The following is a 27,076-nucleotide window of genomic DNA, read 5'->3' as shown; positions in this document are numbered from 1 at the left end:
TGTGAGTGACCAGAGTACAGCTACCTTCACCTTTCTGCCAGACTTTCTCTAAGGAATGTCTACATGCTACTGTAACGAGCTCTCTCTGGAGAGGGGTACTTGAACCATTCTGTGGCAGGAACGCACAAGGTTGTGGGTTTTTTGGTTTTTTTTTTAAAGGGGAAGTGAAAAATAAATTCTCAGTTAAAATTACTATTTTGTTTTTGGTAGGAATGTGACTTACTAAATAGGAATTAGGCTAGGACACCAGAGCCAACCACTTCTACTCTTAAAATACCACGGAGTATTTAATGACCACAAATGGCCATGACCAGTTTCTCATTTAAAGATTGACTCTTCAGCAATACAGTGCCCAGCCAGAATGGCAGCAGTATTTCAATACTAAAGCAAATGAAAGTATCAGTTATTGAATATACAGCACCATTTTATGCAGGGTTTTTTAACTTCTCATCCAAATACTGAGCAAATCTGGCTCTACTTACCTTGCAAAAGTTTAGCTTCACATCTAGATGTAGAGAGAAACTAAACCCCACATTGGTGGGTAATAATTGATATAGTTGTATACAAGTTCACTCTAATCTCCTATCTACAGTTGCTTGTAACTTTCCTTGTTTTCTTATGGGCAGAAACTTTCCACACTTGGTCTTGGTTTCAAGGTGAATCTCTCTTAGAAAATGAACAAAATAGAACACCTGGGATTAGAGGTGGTCTCCTTTTTGAACACAGAAATTAAATGCAATGTCTGTTAATAATAGTTTAACAAAATTCTACTTGCCTGTTTCCCTGGGAGGGGGTAGTGTGGGGAAACTATTTTGGGTGGATGACTAAATTATTTCATCATGGGGCAAAATATGTTGTGCCTGGACTAGTGAACACTTGTAATTTTGCAAGACTGTATTATTGAAACATGAAAGTTAAATATAGACACTAAAGTCAAGAAACTGAGAACCATAACGCTTGGCCAAAGTGTTTGGTGTTGGTTTGTAAACCTACTACTACATTAATGCAATACATTACTTTTAACTTGGATAACCAGATAAGTGGCTTTGATAGACATATGTGAACTTTGATTTTCTCTTCAGTTGAGCATTGGCTGTTTTAGTCAAGAAAGGGTGACCTATGAAATATGCTAAAGGGTGACACTAAGGAGAAATCCTTGGTAAATTTACTTCAAATGGATCCAGATGATGTGATGGTAATGTATACAAGTCACCTTTTGTGTCTAAAGTTTGTCTAGTGCTTTGTTTTTAAGTGTTTGTTTAAAATTGCAAAGTTCTGGGTCTAAAGAGTGAAATTTTAAAGTACAAAATGTTAACTTTTTACCAAAAAACTAGGCTGTTTGGCACCAATATTTGCAGTAAATGAAATTCCGTGAACTTCAGTTTTAATTGTGCAGACACCAAAATGACTGATAACTGTATAGCATTGGATTAACATTGTATTGTAATGGCATAGTTTAAACTGGTAAGTGCTTTCCTGAACTGGAGCCTTAAATTGCAATTTGTTTCATTACTTCAAACAGGATTTATTTGAGGGTGCAGAGTATTAAACTAGGCAAATAGAGTTTTGGAGTAGTTCAGCCTCCAGACTTCAGCTGGCTTGAAAACTTCAGTGGAAACTAAATTGATGAAAAAGGAAAACAAACTTGTGTGTCATTTGTTTTTCCATTTTCCAGCCAACTCTAAAATATACCTGAACACTCCTATTTTATGTTACTTTTCTTTCTTAAAACAAACATAAAGTAACCCAAATTTTCTTGGCCTCTTAACAGTATCAGTTCTGACTGAATTTCTGTGGCTGGCAAAATAAATGCTCAATGTCAATACGATAAACATATTGTCTTTTTTTTTTTTAAGGAGAGATTGCTTTGCAGTGAGCTTTAATACAGGATATCTCATTTTAATTGTTTTAAAAACTACTTATTGCAATGAGGCTTTCTAAGGAGTAAAACTGTAGTTTCATTTGTTTTCAGATATTTTGTTCGTGGTGTTACTAATGCAAAACTGAAGCTTCTGATATGAATTTACTGTTACTTAGTAAAAGCCCAAGAGTCCTGTAGTTTTACTTTAAATATAATTTCATTGTATATGTTTAATTCTGATCTAATAACCTAGGCTGGAGTAGAAGCTTCTGCATATTTGAGGTAGCCTTGGATAGCATTTTGTTGTCTAAACTGGCTTTGTTTGTGTTTACTTGCAGGATCGCGCAAGAACTTTTGACATGCATTCACTAGAGAACTCGCTGATTGACATCATGAGAGCTGAAAATGATTCACTGAAAGGTAAATTTAGAAGGCGACTGTTTCCTGCAGTAAATAATTAGGATGATGTGCTTGGGCAGGATACAAAATTTGTGTTTTGTTTGAACAACTAAGGTATCATTTGAATATTGCATGCTGGTCAACTCATCTAGGCCTCATTTTCCTGCTCCATCAAGAGACGAAGGTATCAATGCACATGAACACCGGTGTGTGTGTAATGTCTTGATCAAGGATGCTATGAAATGGAAGCACAAGGCATTCTTTTTTGTAATAAGTGGCTTGAATTGTTGAATTTTTTTTAAACATGCACCATGTAAAAATTAAATTCCTAGTTTCTGGAATCTCATTCAGATAGGTAAAACATACCTACCTACTTGACAGTGTTTTCCCTCTTCAGCCACTCATGCTGTCTTCTGTCTCTGCAAAAATATGTCTTCGGTACTTATTTAACTAACCCAGTGTCTAATATGAGTACTAAGCTGTTTCATCACAACTTTGTCTCAAGTAGTCTTTCCCTTGATTATGCCACACACTTGTGTAATTATGTCCGTTTCCCTTTTGAATTACAAGGTTCTCCTGATGCAGTACTTTCTCCAGAGTAAAGATTGAACAGGCTTGTGCTGTCCCTTAGGAATGAGAAATCCTTAAATATATAGGAGTGGTATATTTTGCCAGTGAAAGATTTAAAAAGAAATGAGTTTTAAGCTCCCCAGGAAAGTGTTCTGAAAATTTCGACTAAAGAAACAACTGTCTTCTGAAAATGCTTTTAATATACATTAATATATTGCTTAATAAAAGCAGCACATGCTATAAAACCCTGAAGTTTAGTTTATTGCAGGTCAGTGCTAAACACTAATCTTACAATTTCAGTCTCAGGGTTACAGTTGTCTGACTACTCTTATTTATCCACTTCAAGGTTTATGCTCATTTTTGTTGTTGACCTGAGGCCACTAAAACAGATTTATGGTAGTCTTTAAAAATAAATTTCCCCTAACACCAAGGTTTGTGTTATTAATGAAAGTGATTTGCTTTTTAATAGTACTTCTCCTCTAGTACAATCCCAAAGTACTTAACAGATGTATACTAAAAGTTCATGCATCCAGATCTGGGGTGAAATGCAGCTGCATGACAATTTAGTGCAGGAAATAACTTTCCAACTGAAACTACAATGGAGTTCTAAGTAGGCAAAACTCCCACTGAGTTTAAAAATGAAAACAAAAACGTTTCCCTGTGGGGAGAAGGGTACCAGTGCCATTGGCTCTTTAATAGGGTTGCCAGTTTTGGTTGGATGTATTCCTGGAGGTTTCATTACATGACAAAATCTTCAATTAAAGATTAATCTTCAATTCCTGGAGACTCCAGGACAACCCTTGAGGTTTGCTACTCTTTAATAACAGCAAGTTGTAAAGGCTTTGTTTTTTGTTTTTGTTTTTTACCCCCACATGCCATCAGAGCGCAGTACGCTGTGTATACCGTAGCATCATAATGGAGCCTTAGTTCAGTATTAAGTCAAGTGTCCCACTTAAATTGAGTACCTGGAATACACTTGGAGGCCTTTCATACAGCTATTAGGCGGGCCCAATCCAATTTTTTAGCTGATTAAATCTGACACGCTCACAGTGATGTGGCTGCAGACCAAACGAGCCTTTTAAGAGAAATTTAGTTTTCTAACAAAGTAAGGTTGCTATATTGTCATGTTCAGTAATTAAGGGTAGTTTTGTACAGTACTGTGATTGGTTTAACTGCTCTGAAAAAGTCCTTTGGTTTTCAAATGGTTCTTTACTTTAAAGTGAAAAGTGTTCCAAAGAGTGGAATAAATGTCAGCAAAGAATAGTGTATATTTCTGATGCATACTAATTCTTGCTTGAGCTTGATTTGTTAATCCCCAGTGCACAATCATCTATATTTGGTCTAAAGCGCCGTGTATTGTTGCGTAATCAGAACACAGCAACATCAATCAGATATTGTTCTGGGAAATTTTCTACTGTATTTTCGTGAGGTGCTTGACCTATATTGACACATTACTCTAAACTGTAATATTCTTTTTTGATGTTTTACGGTTAATAGCCCTAAAAATATACTTACCTTGACAATGCTTCCATTTTAAGTTTCTTGCCATAAGTACTCCATTTTAAAGTAGTATTTCCTAGGCTACGTTTTTAAGTTACTTACATGAAACTTGTGGTACATAAATCCCTGTTCTCTACTATTATAGCTTAGCAGGCTTGTGCAGTGGTTTATTTGCTGTAGGATTTTAAGGAGTGTGCCTTTTAAAAAAGAATTAGCTTGACTATGTTTAAAAGAATCAGCAGAAGGTAAGAATCTTAAAATATGATGAGTTGTGGTTGTCATTTTAATCTTGCTGTCCTATTTTAATACCTGCAGTTACATAAGTTGATCCATAAAAATAGTTACGCAGTTTGTTTTATATGGGTTACTTTTCATGGGCAGTGTTTTTCAACTAATTTGGATTGTCCGTCTGTGTGAAGTGATGGAAGTTCCATTGCTTGAGACTTTAAAAATAGACTGGACAGAGCAGTAGAAAACATACTGTAGGAAACAATCTGGGATTGGCAGGGAATTGGGCCAGGTGATCTAATAGGTCTTGTTGCTAACTTCTGACTCTTTTTGATAAAATTTAATAAGGATTTAAGTGTCAGTATTCTAAGTCAGGTTACTTCTTCCTTTCATAGCACAATGCACTCCAGAAATAAGGAAAAATATTAAAATACACCAAGTGAGCCTTTTAAAGTCTTCTTCAGACCAATTCAGAACTGAGGGGGAAAGATGTTTAGGGATTGGGAATCATAGTGTTGGGACCATTGTCTCTTAAGGCTTTGACGAAAACCCCTGAATGTTTAAGTGATGGCCTGACTTAATATTGGGATTGTAATATTGATAATATTGTACAGAATAGTGGTAGTTTTGGTTTTGAAGTCTACAGCATAACAATCAGTAAAACTAAACAAAATCTATTCTCTCTCCAACTACTTACTGATCAAGTCTTATATTTATTAATCTTGGGTTTCTTTATGAATAAGTGTAACAGTTGTTCTTGGATTGCTCGCAATAATAAGCGTACAAACAAGGCAATATTTTCTGTTTTTGTTGTTTTTTGGGGGGGTGGATCCTCGAGAAGCATTTTGAAAATAGCATTGATTCACTATTAAATTCAGTGTTAAAATCCTGATGAGATTTTGTAAAACATGATAGAGAATATTTTTATTTGTGGCTGTTTCATTTTTTCTACCCTTGAATCCTATCCCCATTTCCTTTCCTGAACAGCTGCCATTTCAGTATGTTATTTTTATCCACGACAGTGAGCGTGCTGACTTCTGCATAGCCAATGACAATCTGCAGAAGCCTTTCCCTAGAGACTAATTGCATCTTCTTTATATTGTACTCGGCCTTCAGCTGAGCCGGAGATCCAGAGACTGATTTTTGAATCTGGGTCTTCCAGATTGCAGTTTGAGCATTGGTGTAACACGAGATGGCTGACTAAATATTTCCTTCTTTCATCTAGAATGAAATGTCTTTAAATGCTGTGTAGTGGCAGACTTGCTGTTTTAGTGACTGTCCTGTACCTCTGTTCTTTCCAGGCTATGGGACTGGCGCTTATTGCCTGGAAGGGTGCAAAGTGAAAGGGATTAAAGTAGTAGGCTGGCGCACATGCTTCCAGCACTGCAAAGCACTATTGTAAAAGAGTCCGTCTAGAAAAAGCCAAAGAAAAATATGTGAATCAGCTCTAAAGCTGCATGAGAGATACATGGGAAAAATTAGGCCGAAGATGGGTAGGGTGAGAAAAAGCTAGGCTTTGGAGTGAAAGAGTAAACTAAAATTGAAAAGGATTGGGCGCATGGGGGCAGGCGGGGAGGTAGATGTGAAGATGGTGTGCACATTACCTGAAAATTGGAGAGGGGGGAGGCAACCTGATGAAAATGAAATTCAAAGACCTGATGTTTCTCAAAATGGATTACTTTGAGTTAAAGGCTACATGTAGTGATATTTCTAGAACAATCAGCCTCTTCAAGTCCTGAAAAACTACTAGATTTTTAAAAATGGGTGACGGTCCACAATGATCCTATGGAAAAGATGTTTGTGTCATAGAGTTGGAATGACTTGTACAGAGATTTTTCTGAACGCTTGGGAAGGAAGAAATTAACTGGCGTTTTCTTGTGCAGTGTTTGGAATGTGGTTTGTTTTTGAGACATCCTATTTGGTTCCGCAAATATATGCTCAGATAATTGGTGACACAAAGAGTCATATGTCAATGATTGCACAATGGTCCTAATCCTGGTTGAGGCCTATAGATGCTGTGGTAATGTAAATAACTAATAATAGTAATAATAATAATAATAATGGCCAGATAAGTGAGTGACCATGAATAATCAGTAAAAAAACAAAACAAAACAAAAAAAACCCTGAGGTTTGATTTTTGTTAGCATCCTAAAGGGGTCTACAAAAACAGAAGTATACATATTTTTATGCTGAGCAGGGATGTTAAACTTAATAGCCAAAAACACCTCCTCCTTTCCTCCCTTGCTTTACTTTTGGAGTGCTACACAGTACCCTACTGGGATCCTGCGTGAATGCAGACCCATGTGACCTGCACTCAATATAGCTTTATAATCAGTGAAGCCTTTTGTATTATATATTAGGTTGGGTGAAAGAGCGGCACAAAGCCTGTCAATCTTTGATCCAATCTGTGCACCCCCTTCTCTGAGCAATTTATAGAAAAAAAAGATCATTACTCATTTGAACCTTAAATACATAAAACTTAATATGAAATGGTGAAAAACTAACTGCCTCTTCCCCTCATTGTGTTGTACACTGGCCCAGTTTGTCCTAACCATAATTAGGAAGTACTTGTGAGTTATGCATTAAATGACTTCAGCCTGTAGTCACTGGTGGTCAGCCTGCAAATTCACTTTGTCACAGTAAAAATGAAGAACCCATGGGATTTCTGAGTTAATTGATAATATAAATTAGATTACAAGTGAATTATTCACTTTTTTAAAAAGGAAGTGAACATAATACCTGTAAGTTAGGGTCTAATAGACAAGTTAAGAAACAGGCTAGACCTGACACTGGTGTCTCCTCACTATGACTCTGCCAATCCTGACCTGGGAACAAAGGATTCCAGTCCTAAAATTGTCCATTGCAAATGGATTAGGATGCTACTCCCAGACTCTTCATTTGTGACAGTCAAGGATTTTTATTCTTGCCAAATGTTGCTAAGGTACTAACTCATCATTTGACCTAGTCCTTGAAGCCTTTATTTTAAATCCCTTTAGCTATTTCTAGTTTACAACATGTTTATTTCTATATGTGTATATATTATATGTATGTATATATAAAATGCAGTGTTTCCTATACCTGTATGTTGGTTCTCCCCAATCTCTCCTGTATATCTTTTTGGCTCTTTCCCAGAGCCTTCAATTTAAAAATAGCTAAATTATAATCTCTTAAGAATCATTTTGTTCGGTTTTTAACAAAATGAAATAAACAGAGATACTAACAGAAATCAAGGCCACACTGGAGGTTTGGTTTTAAACTAATAAAGGAAAAGTAATGACCAATCATCAGGTCTTGGCTTTCATGATTCTTATGCCTATTATCGGGCCAATTTTTGACCACTCTTCCATTTAAAAAACAAACCCTGAATCACCTTAGATTGTGATCATTTCACTTTTTTAAATATGGAAGAACTCAAAATTCATAGCAAGCAGGAAGACCAGAGCAGAAACGTGAAAGAAATAATGTTGGTACTGTGGTAAATGAAAAACTAAAATGAACAGCGCAAGGACTTTTGCTTCTTGACGCTGGTTTAACATATTGATTGTTCCTGGTCCTCCTTTGAGCCTGGCAGTCACATGGGTATGACCAATATATAAACTGCCCTAAGACTTAGAAATCAAGAGGGAATTTGTTTTGAGTTCCTAAACAGATCTGAGATGAACTTCTTAGGGCATTTTTGCAGGGTGGGGAAAAAGGAGTAGGATAACCAAACCCAGCTCCAAATTTTGCAGTTTGGCCTAATTTCGAATTATTGTAGGTTAAAAAAATAGAAAGACTGATGATGGCAAGTGAACTTTTGTCTTGATGTAGCTAGTTGTCACAGAATTTGGTCTCAATTTGAACTCGGGGTAGATATGCATTGAAGAGATACTTAGCATGGTGTACCATATGTAGGAAAAAATAGAAATGGCATTGATATTAATAGTTTTAGCAAGAAAAAATTGGTTAAGAATCAGATCAGCTCTGGAAAAATATGCATGAGGTGGGTGAAGCTCACTGGTTTACATTTAAAAACTAAAATAACAAAAAAACAAAAACAAAAAACCCACTCACACTTTGAGCCTAAAGTGTGTAAAATCATTAAAATGTCCTAAAATTTCTATGAAGAAATAAACTGAAAGATTACTTGGGCTTGCCTGCTTGTCTTTCTGGAACCTGCTCAATCTCCTGAACTGGCTGGATGATACCAAGTACTGTGAACTGCAGTTGAGAGCACATATTTTAATTCCAGAAAGAATTGGAATAGCTTGTATAAGTGTTACAGTACCCTGAAATACAGTTTGTTCGAAAGCAAAGGGTTTTGTGTGTGTGGTGGTGGGGATGGGAGAGGACAAAGACTTGGTGGGGAGTGTAGGAAGGAAGAAAATGATCTTGACTCCCCCAGCAGTTACTGCTGTTATGGTATGTCCCAAATACTTGTTTTTTTCTGTGCCTGTTCTGTTGTGTTTGTGTTGCTGCTATTTTCTTAAGTGCCTGTAATACAAGAATCAGTCCTAATTTGCGTATGAAGATTGTGCAGCACAAGGTAACTTCTCTCTTGGGGGGGCAGGAAGAGGGTGTACTTATGGGGTTGTGGTATCCCATGCAGTCACTGCATGCTTAATAATGAAACTGCAAATGTAACATTAGCCAGCTCTCTCTGGCTTGCTTTAAAGCTGCTGCCTACTCAGAAGATTCCTGTTGGAACGTGGGTGGGGGTGCACAGGTTGGCTTGTATGTGTAGTGAATAGCTCACTGTAACGCTATTTAAAGCACATCCCTTTTTGAAGTCCTTTTTTAAAGGTGATAATTTGTTTTGTACTTCCTGGTGGCATACTGGATTGTTACCATGTTAGTTTATGTAATGTAAACCTTAGTAAAAATGGAGGAGCTTTTAAAAATGGCTGGAGTCTTGAAGTCACATGCAAGCCCCATGATTTTTTTGATTATTACTATTTTTTTTTTTTGCATAATGTAAATCTCACTCATAACACACATGCAAAACTGGTATCTCTCACTAAACTATAAAACATACAGGAGATTAGAGAGAGGAGGTGGGTGAGGTAACATACCTTATTGGATCAACTTCTGTTGGTGAAAGAGACAGGTTTTTAAGTTTACACAAAGCTCTTCTTCAGGTCAGGAGAATAGTTTAAAGGGTCATCTTCCCCATATTCTAATTCAGGACTGGAAAAAAAAACATTTAAGGTTAAAATTGATCTCTAATTTATATAGTGATTACTTTTGTTTAGTGCCAGCACAGAATGAGACATTTGTCTCCAAAGAAAATAGGGCCAAATTCTGCTCTCATTTATAATAATATAACTGTGGAGTTAATTTACACCAATGTAGACTCAGAGTTAACTCAGAAATTGTCAGTTAGTCTAAAAAATAGCCTGTGTGGACAAGAAGACAAGATGCTCTGGGAGAGCACCATAGGGACTGACCTAGGTCAAGACTTGTCAGAAGTGACAGTGATTTTGAGTGCCTAACTTGAGACAACATATAGGGGCCGAATTTCAGAAAATGGTGAGCCTCAACCTCTGAAGACCAGGCTCCTTCATGGAATCTCAGATTAGGCACCAGATATTGAGTTAGGTTTTTATAAGGCTAGCCATCACAGTGGTATCTGAGCCTCCTTTCCACACTGTCACTGCGTGATCCCATGGCCACTGTAAAAAAACCAAAGGAATTTAGCATTTAAGATGTTACCTTTTGAGTAAAATTGTTTTGTATTTCGCAGCCATAATGAATCAGAATCATAACACAATTCAAATTAACAGACTGAAAATATAAGAGTTAAATTTTGGTTAATGTTTAGAAACACTATAGTAATTATAAGATGTAAATTGCCTTTTATGCTAAGTTGATTCCTGAGTGTTCTTCGATGCTTAAAATACAGTTTTTGAGGCACAGTAGATCACTTAGCATGAAGTATTTATCTGATCATGTAATTAAAGACTGCATCATAATGCATTTGTGCAAGGGGGGGGGTGCAAATTACAGTTGCACGGGCAACTATAAATGTGCACTTCCTTACTTTTGAATTCTTGACTTTGCAGCCTAAATAATGTTTTTTTAAATACATTTCCTAGGATTTTAAAAAGAAAGCAGGTATCAGTAGTTTGGAAACAGAAGTGATGTGTTTTGAGAACCCATGCCTGTGATATTTGTCAGGGGATAACTGACTAAAATCAGTGCTTGTTGAGATGCTTATATTTCCTACAAGGTCTCTTCTCTGCGGAAGTGAAAGAATAAACAAACTTATGCATTAGTGCAGGTACAATTATCAGGTCACTTTTTGTTGTGTTTTGACTCATGATTTGAGAACTCTGATATCTGCTTTAGAAATTTAACCGTTTTATTGATATTGGGGTCTGTTTAATTACACAAATGCTTACAAACCAATACCATTCATTTAATTTAAAAAGAAAATAATGTATACCTTGATGAACCTGGCCAGTATTCCACTTCTTAAAAGCTAACAGAATGTATACAGTTAAAAAGATGGCAGCAGATTTTGCCATTGGTTTATGGCTATACTTTTTATCTCTTAAAAATATATTGTAAACTAATTCTGATAGCACTCGTAGATCATATAAATATAACTTCAGTATTGGGTGATCTGTGTTTATATGCAAAGGAGTTACTATTCAGCAGACTGAAATTTTACATGTGGTTCATTTATTTATGATCTCTTGTCATTTTAAGATTCCAGAAAATTCAAATCTAGAATTTGAACATGTGTAGTGCCAAACTTAATTTTTTAGCCATTGAGGACATTAGCTATAAAGCTACGATAATAATTTTTAATTAGGTGAATATGAACATGATGTTTAAATTTTAAATGACATATTAAGAAATAGGTATCATCCTAGCGTGGTTTGTTTCATTGTTTGTGGAATACAAGTTGATTAGCAGTTTTATTAAATCTGTATGATATGCTGTATTTTATTAAATCTACCACCGATGGCTTGACCTCCAGATGCGTGGAGCACCTGCATCTCCAGTTGAAGCCAGTGAGAGTTGCAGATGCTCAGCACCTTTGTAAAGTAGACCATAGAAATATGGAGACAAATTCACTTTGGCTTATAACCTTGAAATTCCACTGACAATAATGAGGCCATGTAGGTATCTGTAAGAGTAATTTGGTCCTTGGAACATGTGGAATTTTCATGATCAAATAAGTTAAGATATTTAAGTTGGGTATAAAATCTTTTCCCAGTAACATCTAAGAGTAGTAATGTTTCCTGGAAGTTTCCAAGCTGTGATAAGTGTTACAGGACAAAGGTTTGGACGGATAAAGCCCTGTACTGGGTTAAAAGCGCTGTTTGTGGAAAGAGACACTCAGCAGGGTATCATGCTTGTCCTCAGTAGAATTGAATTGTTGGGAAAATTTTGGTGGTATCCAAGCCTCTCTTCCATCCAGGCAACGATTCAAAACCTTGACAGGGCAAGTGGAGAGTCTCTCTCTTTTTTTAAAAAAAAAAAAAATTATTCCAGTTTTGTGATGCAATTTACATGTGATGAGGAATATGTGTGGTACAGCCAGTTTCTACATGAATTACTGCTTGTAAAATAACAGCCCTCTTGTCGTTGCTCGTTATTGTGAAAATGAGAAATGAGGAAGCTTTGGCTGCAAACAGCTGGGATATGTTTGCTGCTGCTTTTGCTGGGACTACCATTTACTTGTTGCTTTGGGGGTGAAATAAGAGGAAGCTGTAAAAAACACAAAAACCTCATGTAAAATTCCAAACTGACCTGTGAGCAATCCTTCCACAGATAAAAGTAAGTGTATTTGAACCTATTAGTATTAACCATAAAAAAATCCATGCTAGTTTAAATCCTGCAGCATGCTAGTACATGCCAACATAAATCCAGCTCTTGCTGTGAATCGTGCATGAATTGCACTTCCAGCTATTCATTAAATCATAGGAAGGGTACTGCCTGCCCATATATTTAAATTGCTTAGCTGTAAGTATGGTAATAGACCAGAATCTGCTTGAGGAGAAATGCTTATATAAAAGACGCAAGGAATAGTGAATGTGATCTGGGAGTATGAATGGGAAGTTTAGGAAGAGGCTTTACAGCTTTTCCTAATACCTTTTCTTTTCTCATCCACAAATAGTTTAGCAAGATAAATTACAGATTAGAATAATCCCTTGGAAAAAAGTATTCCACCAAGAGGACCTGTAGTGTGCAAAGTCCTACTTACTCCTTCCCTTTGGCCATAAAGTCCATCAGTTTCATATAGCACCACTTTTCCTATCTGACTGTAGATTGGAGTGGGCAAACTACAGCCTGTGGGCCACAGCCGGCCCGCCAGCCGATTTAATCCAGCCCTCAAGCTCCCACTGGGGAGCAGGGTCTGGGGCTTGCCCTGCTCCAGCCAGGGAGCAGGGTCGAGGGCTGCTCTGAGCACTCTGGTTCCTGGAAGCAGCGGCATGTCCCCCTTCCGGCTCCTACATTTAGGGGCAGCCAGGGGGCTCTGCCTTGTCTGCTGGGAACTGCGGCCAGTGGGAGCTGCAGGGGCGGCACCTGCAGACGGGGCAGTGCGCAGAGCTGCCTGGCCATGCCAGAGCCGGAGGTGGGACATGCCGTTGCTTCTGGGAACTGCTTGAGGTAAGCGCCGCTTGGAGCCTGCACCCCTAATGTCTCCCGTGCCTCAACCCCTTGCCCTAGCCCTGAGCCCCCTCCTGCCTTCTGAACCCCTCAGTCCTTGCCCTGAGCACCCTTCTGGACCCCAAACCCCTCATCCCCAGCCTCACCCCAAACCCACACCCCCTGCCAAAGCCCTCAACCCCCACCCCAGCCCAGAGCCCCCTCCTGCACCCTGAACTCCTCTTTTCTGGCCCTACCCCAGAGCCCTCACCCCCTCCTGAACCCAACCCCAATTTTGTGAGCATTCATGGCCTACCATACAATTTCAATACCCAGATGTGGCCCTCGGGCCAAAAAGTTTGCCCACCCCTGCTGTAGCTCATATTCTCAATTATGAAACCATTTTTAAATACGTGCATATATCTGTTCTAAAAAGTGATAATCTTTTTCTCCTGTCCCCCCGTGTCATAAACCGAACCCCTTGAATCTCTGTATTTTAAAAAAAAGTGGATATAGCAATAACACTTCACCTTCACATCATCTAACCCATTCAAATCCGAGATTTTGTAGGATTCCGTCAATATATGTGAATTGATTTTTATCACTTGGAACCACCAAGGAAGTGTAAAGATAAGATCTACTTGAAATTATGTTCCCTGTCAGTCGATTGAAATAACTGGTATAATGTCACAAATTATGAAACGATAGTGGTATACTTCGGATAACGTGATATATATTATATGTTTAGGATGTATAGCAGATTTAAAAACTGGAGATGAAACTTCAGAAGAGTACTGAAGTGCACACCTCAGTTTTGACACCAGAGGACAGTGTAAACTGCATTATAGCCTGGTCCCATGGTAGTGAATGTGACCACGATTTGGCTCATAATCTCTGGTAGTTCTGTGGTGGCTGCAGTGCATGCAGATCATCTTTTGCGGGTTCAGTCCATAAAATCACATTTTAATATTAAGAAGCGGGATACCATAATGCTAGTAATGTGGTGGTGTAGAGGATAGGGGGGCATAAATGGTAGATTCATATCTATAAATGGCGAAGACATTCATTCCTCTCTGCTCAGATCCCTATGATATACTGAAATATAACACTACAAAATCTGCTCGGTATTGAGAAACTTTGAGTAGGCAGATTAAAGTCCTAACAAATGAGAGCCACTTATTTCTACTTCAGTTTTCCAGAGCATTCCCAATTAATGTTAAATATGTTAAACTATAAGGTTTTCCCCCAAAATTTATGCCCAAAGATCTTCATTAGAACATATTAAAATGCCATTGTTCTGGTCTGTGCCAAACAAACAGTAAGGATCTCTTCCCCTACTCCACAGAGCCAATCTAATTCAGACAAACAATTCAGCGTATACTGGTAGAAAACAATGTAAGACAGTGCTGATATCTTCAGAAGGATCAACCTTCACAGGCTTTGTGGAAGAAGTTTATTTTCAGCAGGGATTTGGAAAACAGAGGTTGCTTAATGTTGAATTATAAAATAGACTATAGTGTGATAACTTTAAATTTAAAATCATCCAAATAAGGCCCTCGCCCTAGTACTATAAAAATACCAGAAACTTTATTACAATATGATCTTGTCTGCTTAACACATTGGTTTATAATACCTGTGCAAGTTTGATCTCCAGCTTGCTTGCCCCAAGAAAGATCCAAAAAGGGATCTGATTAAAGCTTGTGGCACAGTCTTTCTTACGTTTGGCGGTACTCAGAATCTCATGCCCATTTATTCCATTCAAACCACCAACATATGATCTGGCATTTCCTCTTCAATGTATAGGGGGAGGGATAGCTCAGTAGTTTGAGCTTTGGCCTGCTAAACCCAGGGTTGTGAGTTCAATCCTTGAGGGGGCCATTTAGAGATATGGGGCAAAAATTGGGGATTGGCCCTGTTTTGAGCAGGGGGTTGGACTAGATGACCTCCTGAGGTCCCTTCCAACCCAGATATTCTATGATATACGAATGGGTAGTAAAAACAACGAGGTGTCCTTGTGGCACCTTAGAGACAAACAAATTTATTTGGGCATAAGCTTTTGTGGGATATAACCCACTTCATCAGAAGCATGGAGTGGAAAATACAGTAAACAGGTATAAATATACAGCACATGAAAAGAGGGGAGTTGCCTTACTAAGTGGGGAGTCAGTGCTAACGAGGCCAATTCAGTTAGGGTTTAGCCCATTCCCAACAGTTGAGAAGTGCAAGAGACAGTCCATGTGTTACTGTGTAGACTCATCTAATTAGTTGCATTCAATTTACCATAGGAAAAATATCCAGAAGTATCTTAATCCCAAGACATAGTCAGGGTGTTGCCTGTCTCCACAGTGATTATAGTATTGTATTGTGCTCTTCCGTAATAAAAGAAAAGAGAAATATTTCAAAACACATTTTTTTCTCATAGGATTCTGCAGGATCAACAGCAGTGTATATCTGAAGGCACTCTGCTGTTTATTCTGGAGCCAAACAAGCCCTACTTTTGTATTTATGGTACCTTTTGGAGTTGCATATAGTGCTTCGTATTATCTGAGTTTCCTGTAGGTATACATGGGTTTTCTTGTATTCTTAGAATTTGATGCCAATATTTATTTTACAGAATAATATGCACATCTTTCTCCAATGTCATAAGTTTGAAGACTTGTATGAGAAATCCATGTCATGTAAAGTCTCCTACATGTTCCCTTTCAGTACGTCACGTGCCTGGAATCACTATTCAAACTAAGTCCTCCAGCCTTCTAATTTAAGAATCTAGGAATGCATGAAAATGACATTTTCATTTTGCCTTATGACAATTTGAGCTTTTCTGGCCTAAATCGGATTAAACATTTCATCTAAACAAGCATTCTGTTGTAATGCCCATTTTATCATATAGGTGCACAAATTTATGTGAAAGTGCAACTTTCATGACAATCCCAGTTTGAGCATGCCTATGTATGTACACACATGGATATCTGACCTGGAATGTGAATGGCTGCTTCAAATATAGTTATAATGGAATAAACAAATACTCAGAATAACTTCATTGGTCACACCGCATGGTCCTGTCATTACAAAAATGAATCAATATTTTATAAACGTGGCATGTCAAGAAGTACATTAATACTAGGCTGGCCACAGTATTTTGCAGCTTGCTTTTAGTCTTGAGCTGAGGTGGGCTGGTGTAGCAGCATACCTGTTTCAATGGGTGTGTTTTTGCTTGCATAAGCAGAATCCCCTTCTCTAACCATTTCAGAAAGATTGGAGTCATTATCCCAATCTTCTTCCTCAGAAGTCCTGGTAGTAAACTTAGCTCAAGTTAAAATACTTAAAGTTGCAACATTAATATTTTTAAATAAGTACAATCTTATCTGACTCATGCTTGCTGTTTCCCATGCCAGCTTTAAGGGAGTCTTCAGGGCCACCTGTTAACATAAAATATATTGTTTTCAGTGATGCTGCAGTACATAGAATATGCAGTTAGAGAGCGAAAACAAAGATTCATAGATCAGGATGTATTAATCACATCTTATGGCATTAAAAAGCTATTTTCTGTACAGATTGCAAAATATCACTGAGAGGGATACATACATGTCTTTCACACCAACTTCTGTGTTAATTATTCATTTTTGATTGTGTAATTAAAAGGGATCTTCTGGTTTTAAGCTGTATGTGGTTGTCTCTGTTTTAAAAAGCAAGTGTATACAGACCAAGACAGGAACTTTCAGCTGACATACACAGTGCTGTATAAAAGAGAAGTGGTTGCCTTTTATTTGAGTAGTTTGAATGTAGATACTGTGAATTAAATAATTCTCTAATCAGTGGAAATCTTACTTCCACTGACTAGTACTTTATTTCACAAGTTGCCCCTTGACTTCTTTGGGACTCCTCATGGTATAAGGTACTATTTAACATGAGTAGGAATATCACAATCTGGCTTTTTAAAGACAATAGAACTACTCATGGAGTAAGATGCTATGCAACATGAGTGAGTGGTAGAAATCTGGCTTAGATTGTAATCTTAGTACTTTCTCAGAAAACAACAGATAAGTTAAATAGAAATAAGAGTCTAGTTATTTTAGAACACTTCAACTTTTCTGGGTAATCAGTCAGGGCCCAAGTCCAACAGCAAGAAGATCCTTTTTCAAATGGAAAGAAAACTGTCCAGCCAATGCAGTGAATCTTCATATTTTGAAGAAGAAAAAATACTATTCAGAGAAGTAACTGTGAAAGCTAGTTGAAATAAATGTACAACATATATTTTTTCTAGAGGCAGCCTTCGTATCCCTTGCTTTGACGCTCAGTTCTAAAGCTTGTTCACATCTCTAATATTTTTTAAATGACTGCTGATTTCGGGGTGGGTCCTTGTTCTCTTTGAGTGATCTTCTGTCCCCAGGCTTTCACCTGGAAGTGGTGCAACCTGATATGTCTTGTATAATAAAGGACAGATTCAAACACTTCAGTGTAGCATCAAGTTCTTATTTGTCGAGAAATTAGTAGCAAAATATCACTGCATTAGAGAGAACTTGCAAACCATGTGTCATTTGGGCAGCCCAGCTTGATCACTCTTAAATATCGAATTTTAGGGCTTGCACTAACAGTATAGTACTAAACATTCAGTTTAGTATAGTGCTCGGTATAGTATAGTACTAAGCATGTGTAGGTTGACTGTGAAATGCAAACTTTCCAGCTCCTAAGATTTCAGCAGTGGTTCTAGGTAGTATAGGAAGGTAATAAGCAGGTTTTTTGGGTGCTTGTTTTTGGGGTCATGTGGCAAGGAAGTGGTGGTACTTTTCCATACTCTTACCTACAAATAAACTCCCATGTGAGTTGCCAAAATTAGTTACCACTCATTGTAGATTGTACAGACGTTCAAATTATGTGTGCTCTCTGAGCTCCACTGGAGTCTTTGAGCTTTGCTCCTCCTTGGTGGGGCTTCAGAGGAGAGAATGATTAAAGTATTGGAAATATGCCTTGTAGTGATAGACTTAAGGAGCTCAGCCTGTTTAGCTGGACAAAAAGAGAGTTAAGGGATAATCTGATCAGTTCATAAATACCTACTTGGGGAAAATATTTGATTGTGGTGTTCAATCTAATAGACAAAGCTATAGCAAGATCCAGAGTCTGGAAGTTGAAGACAGACCAATTCAGACTGGAAATAGGGCATATATCTATAACAATGAGAGTAATTTAACCACTGGAAGAATTTACCAAGGCTTGTGGTGGATTCTCTATCACCAACATTTTAAAATCAAGACTGGATGTTTGTGTAAAAGATATACTCTAGTTCAAACAAATTTATTTTGGGGCAGTTCTATGGTTTGTGTCAAGCAGGAGGTCAGACTAGATCAGTGGTTCCTGCAGGCCACAGAATTTTTGAATATGCCCGTGGATTCTGCTATAGGTTCCTTGGACTAGGCTCTTTGATTTAAGGAGAAGGAGTGGTGGTCTATCCCAGATGTTACCCACTGGTGCACCAAAATAACATGTCACTCAGTAAACTCCAGATCTGTGATCCTCTCTCTCCTTTCTTACGTGAGGAATAAAACTATTAACAATGTTGACACTTAACTCAGATGTCCAGTGATAGTAATTTAATTCTTTAGTTGGATGGGGCAGTTCACACTTCTCTGAGCTGTTGCTCCAGGCTCCTTGTAGATTCACACAGGCAAACTGTATCTGATTATGTAAAAACTATAAACAGAGAACTTCTTCATAATAACAGCTAAGAGACTCTCATTTTTTTTAAAATAAAAACTAAGATTCATGAGAACAAGGCTTGAGAGGTGCTTCTACGCCGATACCGTCTGTTTCTGAACCCTGGTTATTTAGTCTTTGCATGATGCACTTCATATCTGTGTCTTTTGTTTTAATTATATATTTGCTCATTATAAAAATAAATCATGGGGGCACCATTTGCAAAATCCTTACATTTTGGTGGATTGATTTAAATGTCGATTGATTTAAATCACTAGTCAGGAAGACTAGATTTAATTATGGATTTCTACATAAAAGGGCATTGTTGGTTTGTTATAACCTTAATACATATTCTTCACAACTCAGAGATAGATGTAGGTTTCATTTTTAGAAGATATGCACTATACATTTTTAAAGTGGATTTATTTTGAAAAGTTTTCAGATTAGTTTTATAGCTATGTCAGAAAATGAATGATTGGTTATTTCATTTACCAAAGATAATTGAAGCAGATAGTTCACCTCCCAATGACTTCATAAATATCTCCAATTCAACAGGTTAATTATTAGTATTTGGAGGATTTCCTTGCCATGCTGTATTAGGAGGAGAACATCACCAGACAGACATTTAAATTTTTTTATTTAACTAAAACAACAACATTATGTATTCTGGATTTTTTTTCTTCAACAGCAAACGTATAATATTTTAACAAAACAAGCATATGAATTTTCCAATTTAAACATTCAAGTATTTTAAAATCAGGTTTGTTTTCGTTAAAATTGTTTTTAACTAAAATAGTTAAATGAAATATTTTTTTAAAAAAATCTCAAACATTAAATTGACTGTGACTTAAAATGTTGGCTTCTGTAGCTAACTTGGTCGTCTTCACCTTCATTTTCCTGTTTGTTCATAATCTGGAAAAGAAAAACAAGCTTTTCTGCTTTTTCAGGTCCCAAATGATTTCTCAATTTGGAATGAATTAGTCCAAAGGAAGAATATATTCTTTCTACACTGGCAGAAGAAGCTACTGCTGTTAAAAGTGAGATTATCACTTCAACAGTCTCTGAATCCAAGTGCTTGAGTGACTTCCACCAGTTCACTGGTGTGACTCTTTAAAATATCATCATCAAATATATATTTCTTGAATGGCTCACCCTTAGCTCTGAAGTTTATTATAGTTGGCATTATGAAGGGATGATTGCTGGATGTCCATGTCATAGCCAACTCCTCTTCTTCAGCAGTTAAGGTTTGACCCTGGTACCAAGTTATTGCGAATATTTGCAAGAAAGTGAGCTGGAGATAGTGCTTGTCCCATTTGTTTTTTTTAATGCTTGTAATTTAACTCTGTCATTGCATATTTCTCTTTTTAAGATCTTACCCACTTCCTTCCAAATTCCAACAGCATCAGCAATAAAACAGCTATTTCCCTGCATTTTGTTCAAGGCTACAGAAATAGGCTTCAGGGTACTCCGCATGTGTTCGACATTTTTCTTAAGCCCAGTGGTGAGAACTTTGGCTGTGACAAGTGCCATCTATTTTTTCATAATTTTGTTCACAGACTGTCATCAGATTAGGCCAATTCTTGATATAGTGCTCAAAACAGTCTGCTACTGAGTTCCATCGCATGTCTTGTGGGAGAGTTAGCTTGGTTCCTCACACTTTTTTCAGAGCAGCTGCTGCAAAATGGTGGTTACAGAAGTATTTTGCAATTTCAACAACATTAGCCTTTATTTCTGGAACACTGAAGTATGTGGCTATGCGGTGCATCAAGTGAGCCCTGCAACCATATGGGCTTGGGACTCTCTTCTAAATAATTTCTACTCCTCTTGGATACATTTGCAGCATTGTCTATGACCAAGCTGCATACTAGACATTTTGAATTTTTGTTTGTTATAGCTTTTATTGCTGCTACTTGTAAGTATTCTGCTGTGTGTGCATTTCCTGTTGTATCAATTGTTTCTGTAAGGAAGACATTCCCTTTTGTCACCACACAAGCACATACAACAGGATCATTGCTCCCACCCATCAAGACTCAGGTTAATAATTTTACCCTTTAGACCTTTTGCACACTGCTCAGTTTCTCTTTCATACACTGTATCCAGCAATTTGCCTGTGACATCTGCTCTGTTGGGTGAACTGTATCCTGGTCTTAATGACTGAACCATGTTAATGAAGTGTGGGTACTCAGTCATATGGAAAGGAGTTTGTTGCATAAACAAATTGGGCAACTTTTTCATCAATTAACTTTTTTTTTTTTTTTTTTTTGTAATCTGCTGGTTCTTATCACAAACTTGATCACCACCTATGGTGGTTTCTGGATGATGGAGATTTTTTTTCTTTTTGCTACAGGTGATAAATATACTGTGACTATGTGACCAACATGATGTGACTGAAACACTGTCATTGGCAGATAACTCTGAAACACTGTCATTGGCAGATAACTCTGAAACACTGTCATTGGCAGATAACTCTGAAACACTGTCATTGGCAGATAACTCTGAAACTATAGAAAATGATGGTGATCTTGAAGGTAGATAGTCTTCAGACTCCTGTATGTTGAGGATGGATTCTCCTAAACAAAATAAGTCAATGCCGTTATTTAATTATTATTACCATACTGCTCATTTAGTATTACTCATTACATTGACACTCAGTACTACTTTAAAGGTGAAATTGTAAAAGGAAGATCTGCCTATTTCAGCTATTTATTTTTTATCACAACTGCATCTAAAATTATAGTACCATAGAGTAACAACTATATTTTTTGCTCAAACATGAGAATTCAAGAATAGTTCAGAAGGAAGACAGGCAGTCCTTAAGAAAGACGTATGAAATAAAAAGGTTTACCAACCTGAAAATCCTGCATGTTCAGACATGTTCCTTTCATCATCTTCAACACAGCTTCCTCCTGAGAGGGAACACTTTTCATGATGTTTCATTCGGGCCTTGCATTTCTTTGTTGCACTGTTCGCATTTTGCATGCATGCCTGTCTTACCCACAGGTAGAAGAACTTTATTAGAATATTTTCAAACTGGTGGTCTCTTACGGCCTGCTGCCATTATAGGTTTTCCCTTCTAGTGAGAGAATGGTATGGTAGATCTCAAATCAATGAAGACTACGTTCAGAAAGACCTCAAGACTTCTGGAATATGCTGCTCAAACAGTTTCCCTTTTGTTGTTTCTACTGCCTGTCCCTCTCTTCTCATATTTATCTCCAGACTACTTCTTGTCCAGATCTATTTCGCCCCCAGTAATCTTCTATTCCTTGAACTTTATGAAACTTTGCACTTTTAGAGAGAAGTAATGGATTGACTTTGTGTACACAAATTTGCAGAGGGACAATAGGGTTGAGCTCTGTTATTTCTCACCTCTATATATTTATTTATTTTAAAACATTTTTGCTGTTAACAAGCATGTTATCTCTGGAGACACAAATCCACAGTTTGAGAACTGCAAAACTAAGCATCTCTGATGGTATCTTCCAGACGGAGCACTGAGTCCAGTTGGGTAGATAGAAAGCTTAACCTAAATAATCTATACAGAAGCCCCTGGAACCCCATAAAATTGGGTTCCTAATTCATGAACTATTAGAACTCATTTACAAAACTTTTCTTAAACATTACATGAATATATTGTTTCATACTGTAGAATAGGAATTTGTAATCCCTCTTCCATGATGAGAGATCTTTGAGCTATAATGTAGCTTAATTAAAACTACTTTAGATGTTTTTTTCTTCAAAAAGCATTTTATCAAAACAATCTGATTTAAATTAAAAAAAATCAGATTTTTTAAAAATCATTGATTTTTATTCACTCTGCCTTTTGGGAGTTACTGTTTTCTGTAACTATCCCTGTTTCCTCTGCATCCGCAGGTTCAGATTTGGCTCAAGGCTTCTCCAAAATTCAGGGCTATTAAGGCCAGAATAAAGTGTCAGACCAATCTCTAATACAGGCTGAGAGTGAATACCAACCCCTCCCCTAGTAATATTCACTTATGACCTTTTATTTTTCTTAGTAATAGAAATGATTCTTGTTAAACAGGTGCTGTTGGGTCACATTTGCCACTGTAGTCAGGTTGTGTAAAAACTCGATTATAAATCTAAGTTCAATGGGAACGTTTATCCTTTTTATTTTTAAAATAAACATTTCTTTGCAGCCGCAGCAATATCCTAGTGCGTGAAGACTTCAAATTAACTGAAACTTACTAATGAAGCTGGTTTATTTCAGTGTCAGAACTGAAAAATAAAAAAAAAAAGCGTATTATGGACCAATATAAAGTAGAAAGTAGCAAGTGCCTTATGTTGGTTGGTGTGCTAGGCAAAGAATAGAATTGCTGTCTTAAGACGCTTCCGTACTGAAGGCATACGTAGGTACAGTAATCTACAAGATAGAAAAGTGTCATTTAGGTCTTGGCTACAATAAAAGGTGGTCTTTTTTTTGACATGTCAGCTGACATTTATTAAAATCCTGATGTAGACAAGGCAGTTTTGATTTTTTTTTTTTAAACGTGTGTTGGTCAATGTAAACCTTAGGCTGCTCCCTCCGGGTTTATTTTGACCAGCTAACTTATAGTTGCCCTGTCTACATTAGATTTTAATTAGAGTTAAAGGACGTGTATAAAAATGTTTTGTTTTCCTAGTGTAGATGTAGTGTTAGGCAGACAGGGTGGTGTCTGATCAGTGAGGTTGGCGTGCTAAATGGAGCTTGTGTGTCAGTCCAGCTCCCATCTTTGTGCTATCTTACATGTTGCCTCTTTTGCATGGAACAGCCTCCTAATGCTAGGCTGCCAGCCCCCTCATTCAGCCCACACATAAAAACCACATTATTAGTGCCCCAGTCCTGCAAGTTGTTCCATATGAGTGGATATCTGTGAGGAGCCCCACAAAAATTGCATGGGCCCAGGGCTTCTCCCGCACAGTGTTTGTTGCAGGTTTTGGATTTAAGGAACTGTAAATCTGAGGTGACCCTTTTATCTAGATTCTTCAGTGTATCTTCTCCTTTAGGTCTGTCTTCTAGATCGTGAGCTCTCTGAGACAAGGACTATCTGTGTGCCTTATACAGGGCTGAGCACATTAATGTAATACTACATATTCCTCTTTTTGGTTCAAAAAGAAGATGGAAGAAGCTTGACATATGTTAATTGGCAGACTATACTAGCCATGACAGCTGGCATGGAGATACCAGTAGACAAGAAGAACCATTGAAAGTCTCACCTGGTCTTGAGGGAGTGGAGGTGGGAGATGTATGAGGAGGCAAGGATCTAAATGGACTCATTGAGGAGTGCCTTGAAGATGAGGAAGTGCAAAAATCATACTGTACTCAAATTGAAAGGTGTGTAGGGAACATTGAGGGGGCAGAAGAACGGAAATTTAGACTAAGTTGCTCACCCCTTACTTTCTTGGGAAATTTTTTCCTAGGCTAATATTAACAGTAAAAATATTATATTAACTAGATCAGTAGACCCCAAACTGTAGTACGTGCTCCCCTAGCGGGGAGAGGAGGAACATTCCTGGGGCAGGGCGTGGAGGAACATTCTGGGGGGGGGGTGCGGCGAGGCCCCGGGCCAGCCCCCACATGGGGCGGGGAGGGACTCTGCTCCCGGCCGTGGCCCCAGCCTGCCTGCAGCTCCCAGCCCCAGCCATGGCTCCACTCCCACTCCCAGCTCCGCCCCCAGCAGAGGCCCTATCTCATGGTCCCAGGAGGGAGTACCACCCAGCTCTGCTCCTTCTCCAGTCTAGGCCCCATCTCGCGGTCCCAGCCGCAGCCCTGGCTCTGCTCCAGGCCTGGACTAGCCCCCACTGGGGACAGGGAAGGGAACGCCACCCAGCTCCACTCCAGCCCCAGCCGAGGCCCCATCTCGCAGTCCCGGCCGTGGCCCGGGTGAGGCAGACAGATTACATTACAGGTAACGGTGACATAAAACGTTTGGGGACCACCGGTCTAAGTGATACAGATGTTATGGCCCTCTTATTCAAAGCAGTGGGTGACCTTACCTGCAATATAACAGTACATTGCAATTTTCTGGCAAAATGAAGTGAGTTAAGGAAGTTTCAGCCTTCACTCAATTTTCTTGGGTATGAGCCAAGCCCTTGATGTTTTAACTTAAATTTTAGAGGAATTCAAGAAAAACTAGGGTAATCAGTGAAGACGAAGCCGTACAAAAAAGTAACACTGAAGTGGTCTTACTTTTTAGTGCTAACTATAGACAGATCTCCTTTTATCCAAGAACGAGGAGACAGACTTTGCACCACTGGTAACTGTTTCCTTACACAGTTTATTTGAGCAGAATCTTAGCTAGTACAGTTGCAAAGCACAGATTTCTCTAAAGCAAATAATGAAAGTCATCTACCAAATAAGGCTTTAGTAAGTTTTAGTCAGGCATTTCTGCAGCCTCCCCAAAACGCAGCGCTTCCCCCAAATATCCCAAAAAGTGCACAAAATACTGGGCTCCTAAATACAGTGAATTAGATTAAATAAATGTGGAAAACTACAAAGGAAAACTGCCATACTTTTAATTAAAAAAACCCAAAACCCCAAAAAACAGAATCCAAGCATAATGCTGAATGATTTTGAATGGATCTTGTATTTCCTTTTTTATTTTTTTTGGAGTGGGAGTCTTGCTGCCTGAGAAATACTGTTCGTTCTCAAAATCTGGTGGCAAAACAGCAAGGAGTCTGCTGATTTACATCTCTGTGTCACATAGGCCGTTCTCAGGAATTACAGCTATGTTGAATAGCTAGTTTTCAGGAGTCAGTGCACCAGATAGGTGAGTTTGTGTATGTTTTGGTTTTGTTAACAATTTACAGATGACAGGATTTTATGATTTTATAGACAGGGCACACTTTGAAACCACTTTAGGTTCTTAAATGCACAAAAGCTTCTCAGCTCTCTGTCCAGCATGCAAAGCAACTGGCAAGGTCATTGCATGGAAAAAAGCTTATCATAGCTTTTCACTCATTTGGGAACTGTAAAAACACCTTAGATTTCTTATTTCAAAAAAAGCAGTATCAGTTACTATACGGAAATTATACTTGTAAAGACCCCAAAATGTAAGCTATTATTTATAGCAAGAAATGTATGTGCCAAGCACTTGTGGCTATATTCTCAACTGAGGACCAATGCTTAGCGATACGTTCTCATTGGGATTGTGTGTTGAATGTCCCCATCAGAAAAGGATCAGTTAAGTAAATATAAAATAAACACCTAAGTAAACTAGATCGATATGCTTTCTTGCACGTGGGTTAAATACCCATGATTTGTAGTGGGTTTAAAACATTTAGATGCTGTAGCTACTGGTGGGTCTGCAAGATGAATTCTGAATGAGGAAAGAAAATAAAACTGGTAATATATTCAGAATGTTTTATAGTACTCTCCAGGAAATTCAGATTTTGGAACAGAGTTGTTTTCCTGTCTGTTACGGATTTGGACTGCATTATTATTTTTAAGTGTAATTGTGAGTGGGGAATGAGTTATTGGGCATGTTCTAATAGATGTAGAGATCATCTTAATTATTTTGGCAGTCGAATGTTCTCCACTTTCATCCCAAAAAGGTGCACACAAAAAGAGGAGGGAGCACAGTAGTTGTAGCTACCATGTATATACATCAGTTTTAATAAGGGAGTGCATAAGGTTCTTGAACTGTGGTCCATAGATCTCTGGAGGTGTGCAGAGGGCAGTGGCCTACAAAGCTGTTACGCTTCACCACTGTGACTGTCTGTTGGTCTTGCAGCAGTAAAGCTTCCTGTTTAGTTGTAAGTTAATCAAGAACTCTCTTAGAGTTTGTGCTGGCTTTTTGGCAACCTTAACTTAAAAAAATTCAGGCACCTTTTTGTATCCTGTATGTCTTGATCAAGAGTTTTCCTGTAAATTTAACACAATCAAATTTAGGAGGCACTAAAATTGGAGGGGTAGGGAACACACAGAATGGCAGAATCAGTGTCAAGTAACTTTAGTGCCTAGTACAATGAGGGTGATCCATTACTAATAGTCATATATCCAGGGAGAGCAGTAAAGAGCACACATCACTAAATAAGGTTGTAACCCAATGTAAAAGAATTGTATTAAAAAGCGAGTCTCTTTACTATGCTTATCTCCTTTGCAGATGTAATGTTAATTTGTGTAACCAAACAACAGAGTGGTGCAGGGAAGTTGTGGGATTGGGCGGGGGCCGGGTTGTGTCTGGAGATAATCTTGTGGACACCATTTTAAGTGGTCTGCAGTATGAAAAGGCTTGAGAACCACTGAGCTAG

At 38.0% G+C, this 27,076-nt stretch overlaps 1 protein-coding gene and 3 long non-coding RNA genes across 9 annotated transcripts in view; 2 read left to right on the top strand and 2 right to left on the bottom strand.

Moving 5' to 3' along the window:
- Window positions 1-27,076, top strand: part of CPEB4 (cytoplasmic polyadenylation element binding protein 4) — a 185,926-nt gene that overhangs the window by 142,057 nt on the left and 16,793 nt on the right. For all 5 annotated transcript variants that reach the window (XM_073355775.2, XM_073355773.2, XM_073355772.2 and 2 more), the window contains one exon: window positions 2,200-2,281. In XM_073355775.2, the coding sequence (XP_073211876.1) occupies window positions 2,200-2,281 (82 nt within the window). The remainder of the gene's footprint in view (window positions 1-2,199; window positions 2,282-27,076) is intronic.
- LOC140915689 (uncharacterized) lies at window positions 583-16,219 on the bottom strand. The gene is made up of 3 exons (XR_012160248.1): window positions 15,419-16,219; window positions 9,610-9,724; window positions 583-666 (listed from the first exon to the last, which is right to left on the bottom strand). It is a non-coding gene; the product is annotated as an uncharacterized LOC140915689 (long non-coding RNA).
- On the top strand, window positions 7,376-26,713 carry LOC140915688 (uncharacterized). The gene is made up of 2 exons (XR_012160247.2): window positions 7,376-9,083; window positions 15,561-26,713. It is a non-coding gene; the product is annotated as an uncharacterized LOC140915688 (long non-coding RNA).
- The window catches only part of LOC140915687 (uncharacterized), a 38,025-nt gene continuing 30,398 nt past the window's right edge, over window positions 19,450-27,076 (bottom strand). For both annotated transcript variants that reach the window (XR_012160246.1, XR_013636146.1), the window contains 2 exons: window positions 21,679-21,814; window positions 19,450-21,399 (listed from right to left, as the gene is read on the bottom strand). This is a non-coding gene — a long non-coding RNA (uncharacterized LOC140915687). The remainder of the gene's footprint in view (window positions 21,400-21,678; window positions 21,815-27,076) is intronic.

The sequence above is a fragment of the Lepidochelys kempii genome, chromosome 8 (genome assembly GCF_965140285.1).
Source record: "Lepidochelys kempii isolate rLepKem1 chromosome 8, rLepKem1.hap1, whole genome shotgun sequence".
NCBI classification, from domain to species: domain Eukaryota; kingdom Metazoa; phylum Chordata; order Testudines; family Cheloniidae; genus Lepidochelys; species Lepidochelys kempii.
The sequence above is the reverse complement of the archived record's forward strand: the minus strand, read 5'-3'. Positions and strand labels throughout refer to the sequence as shown.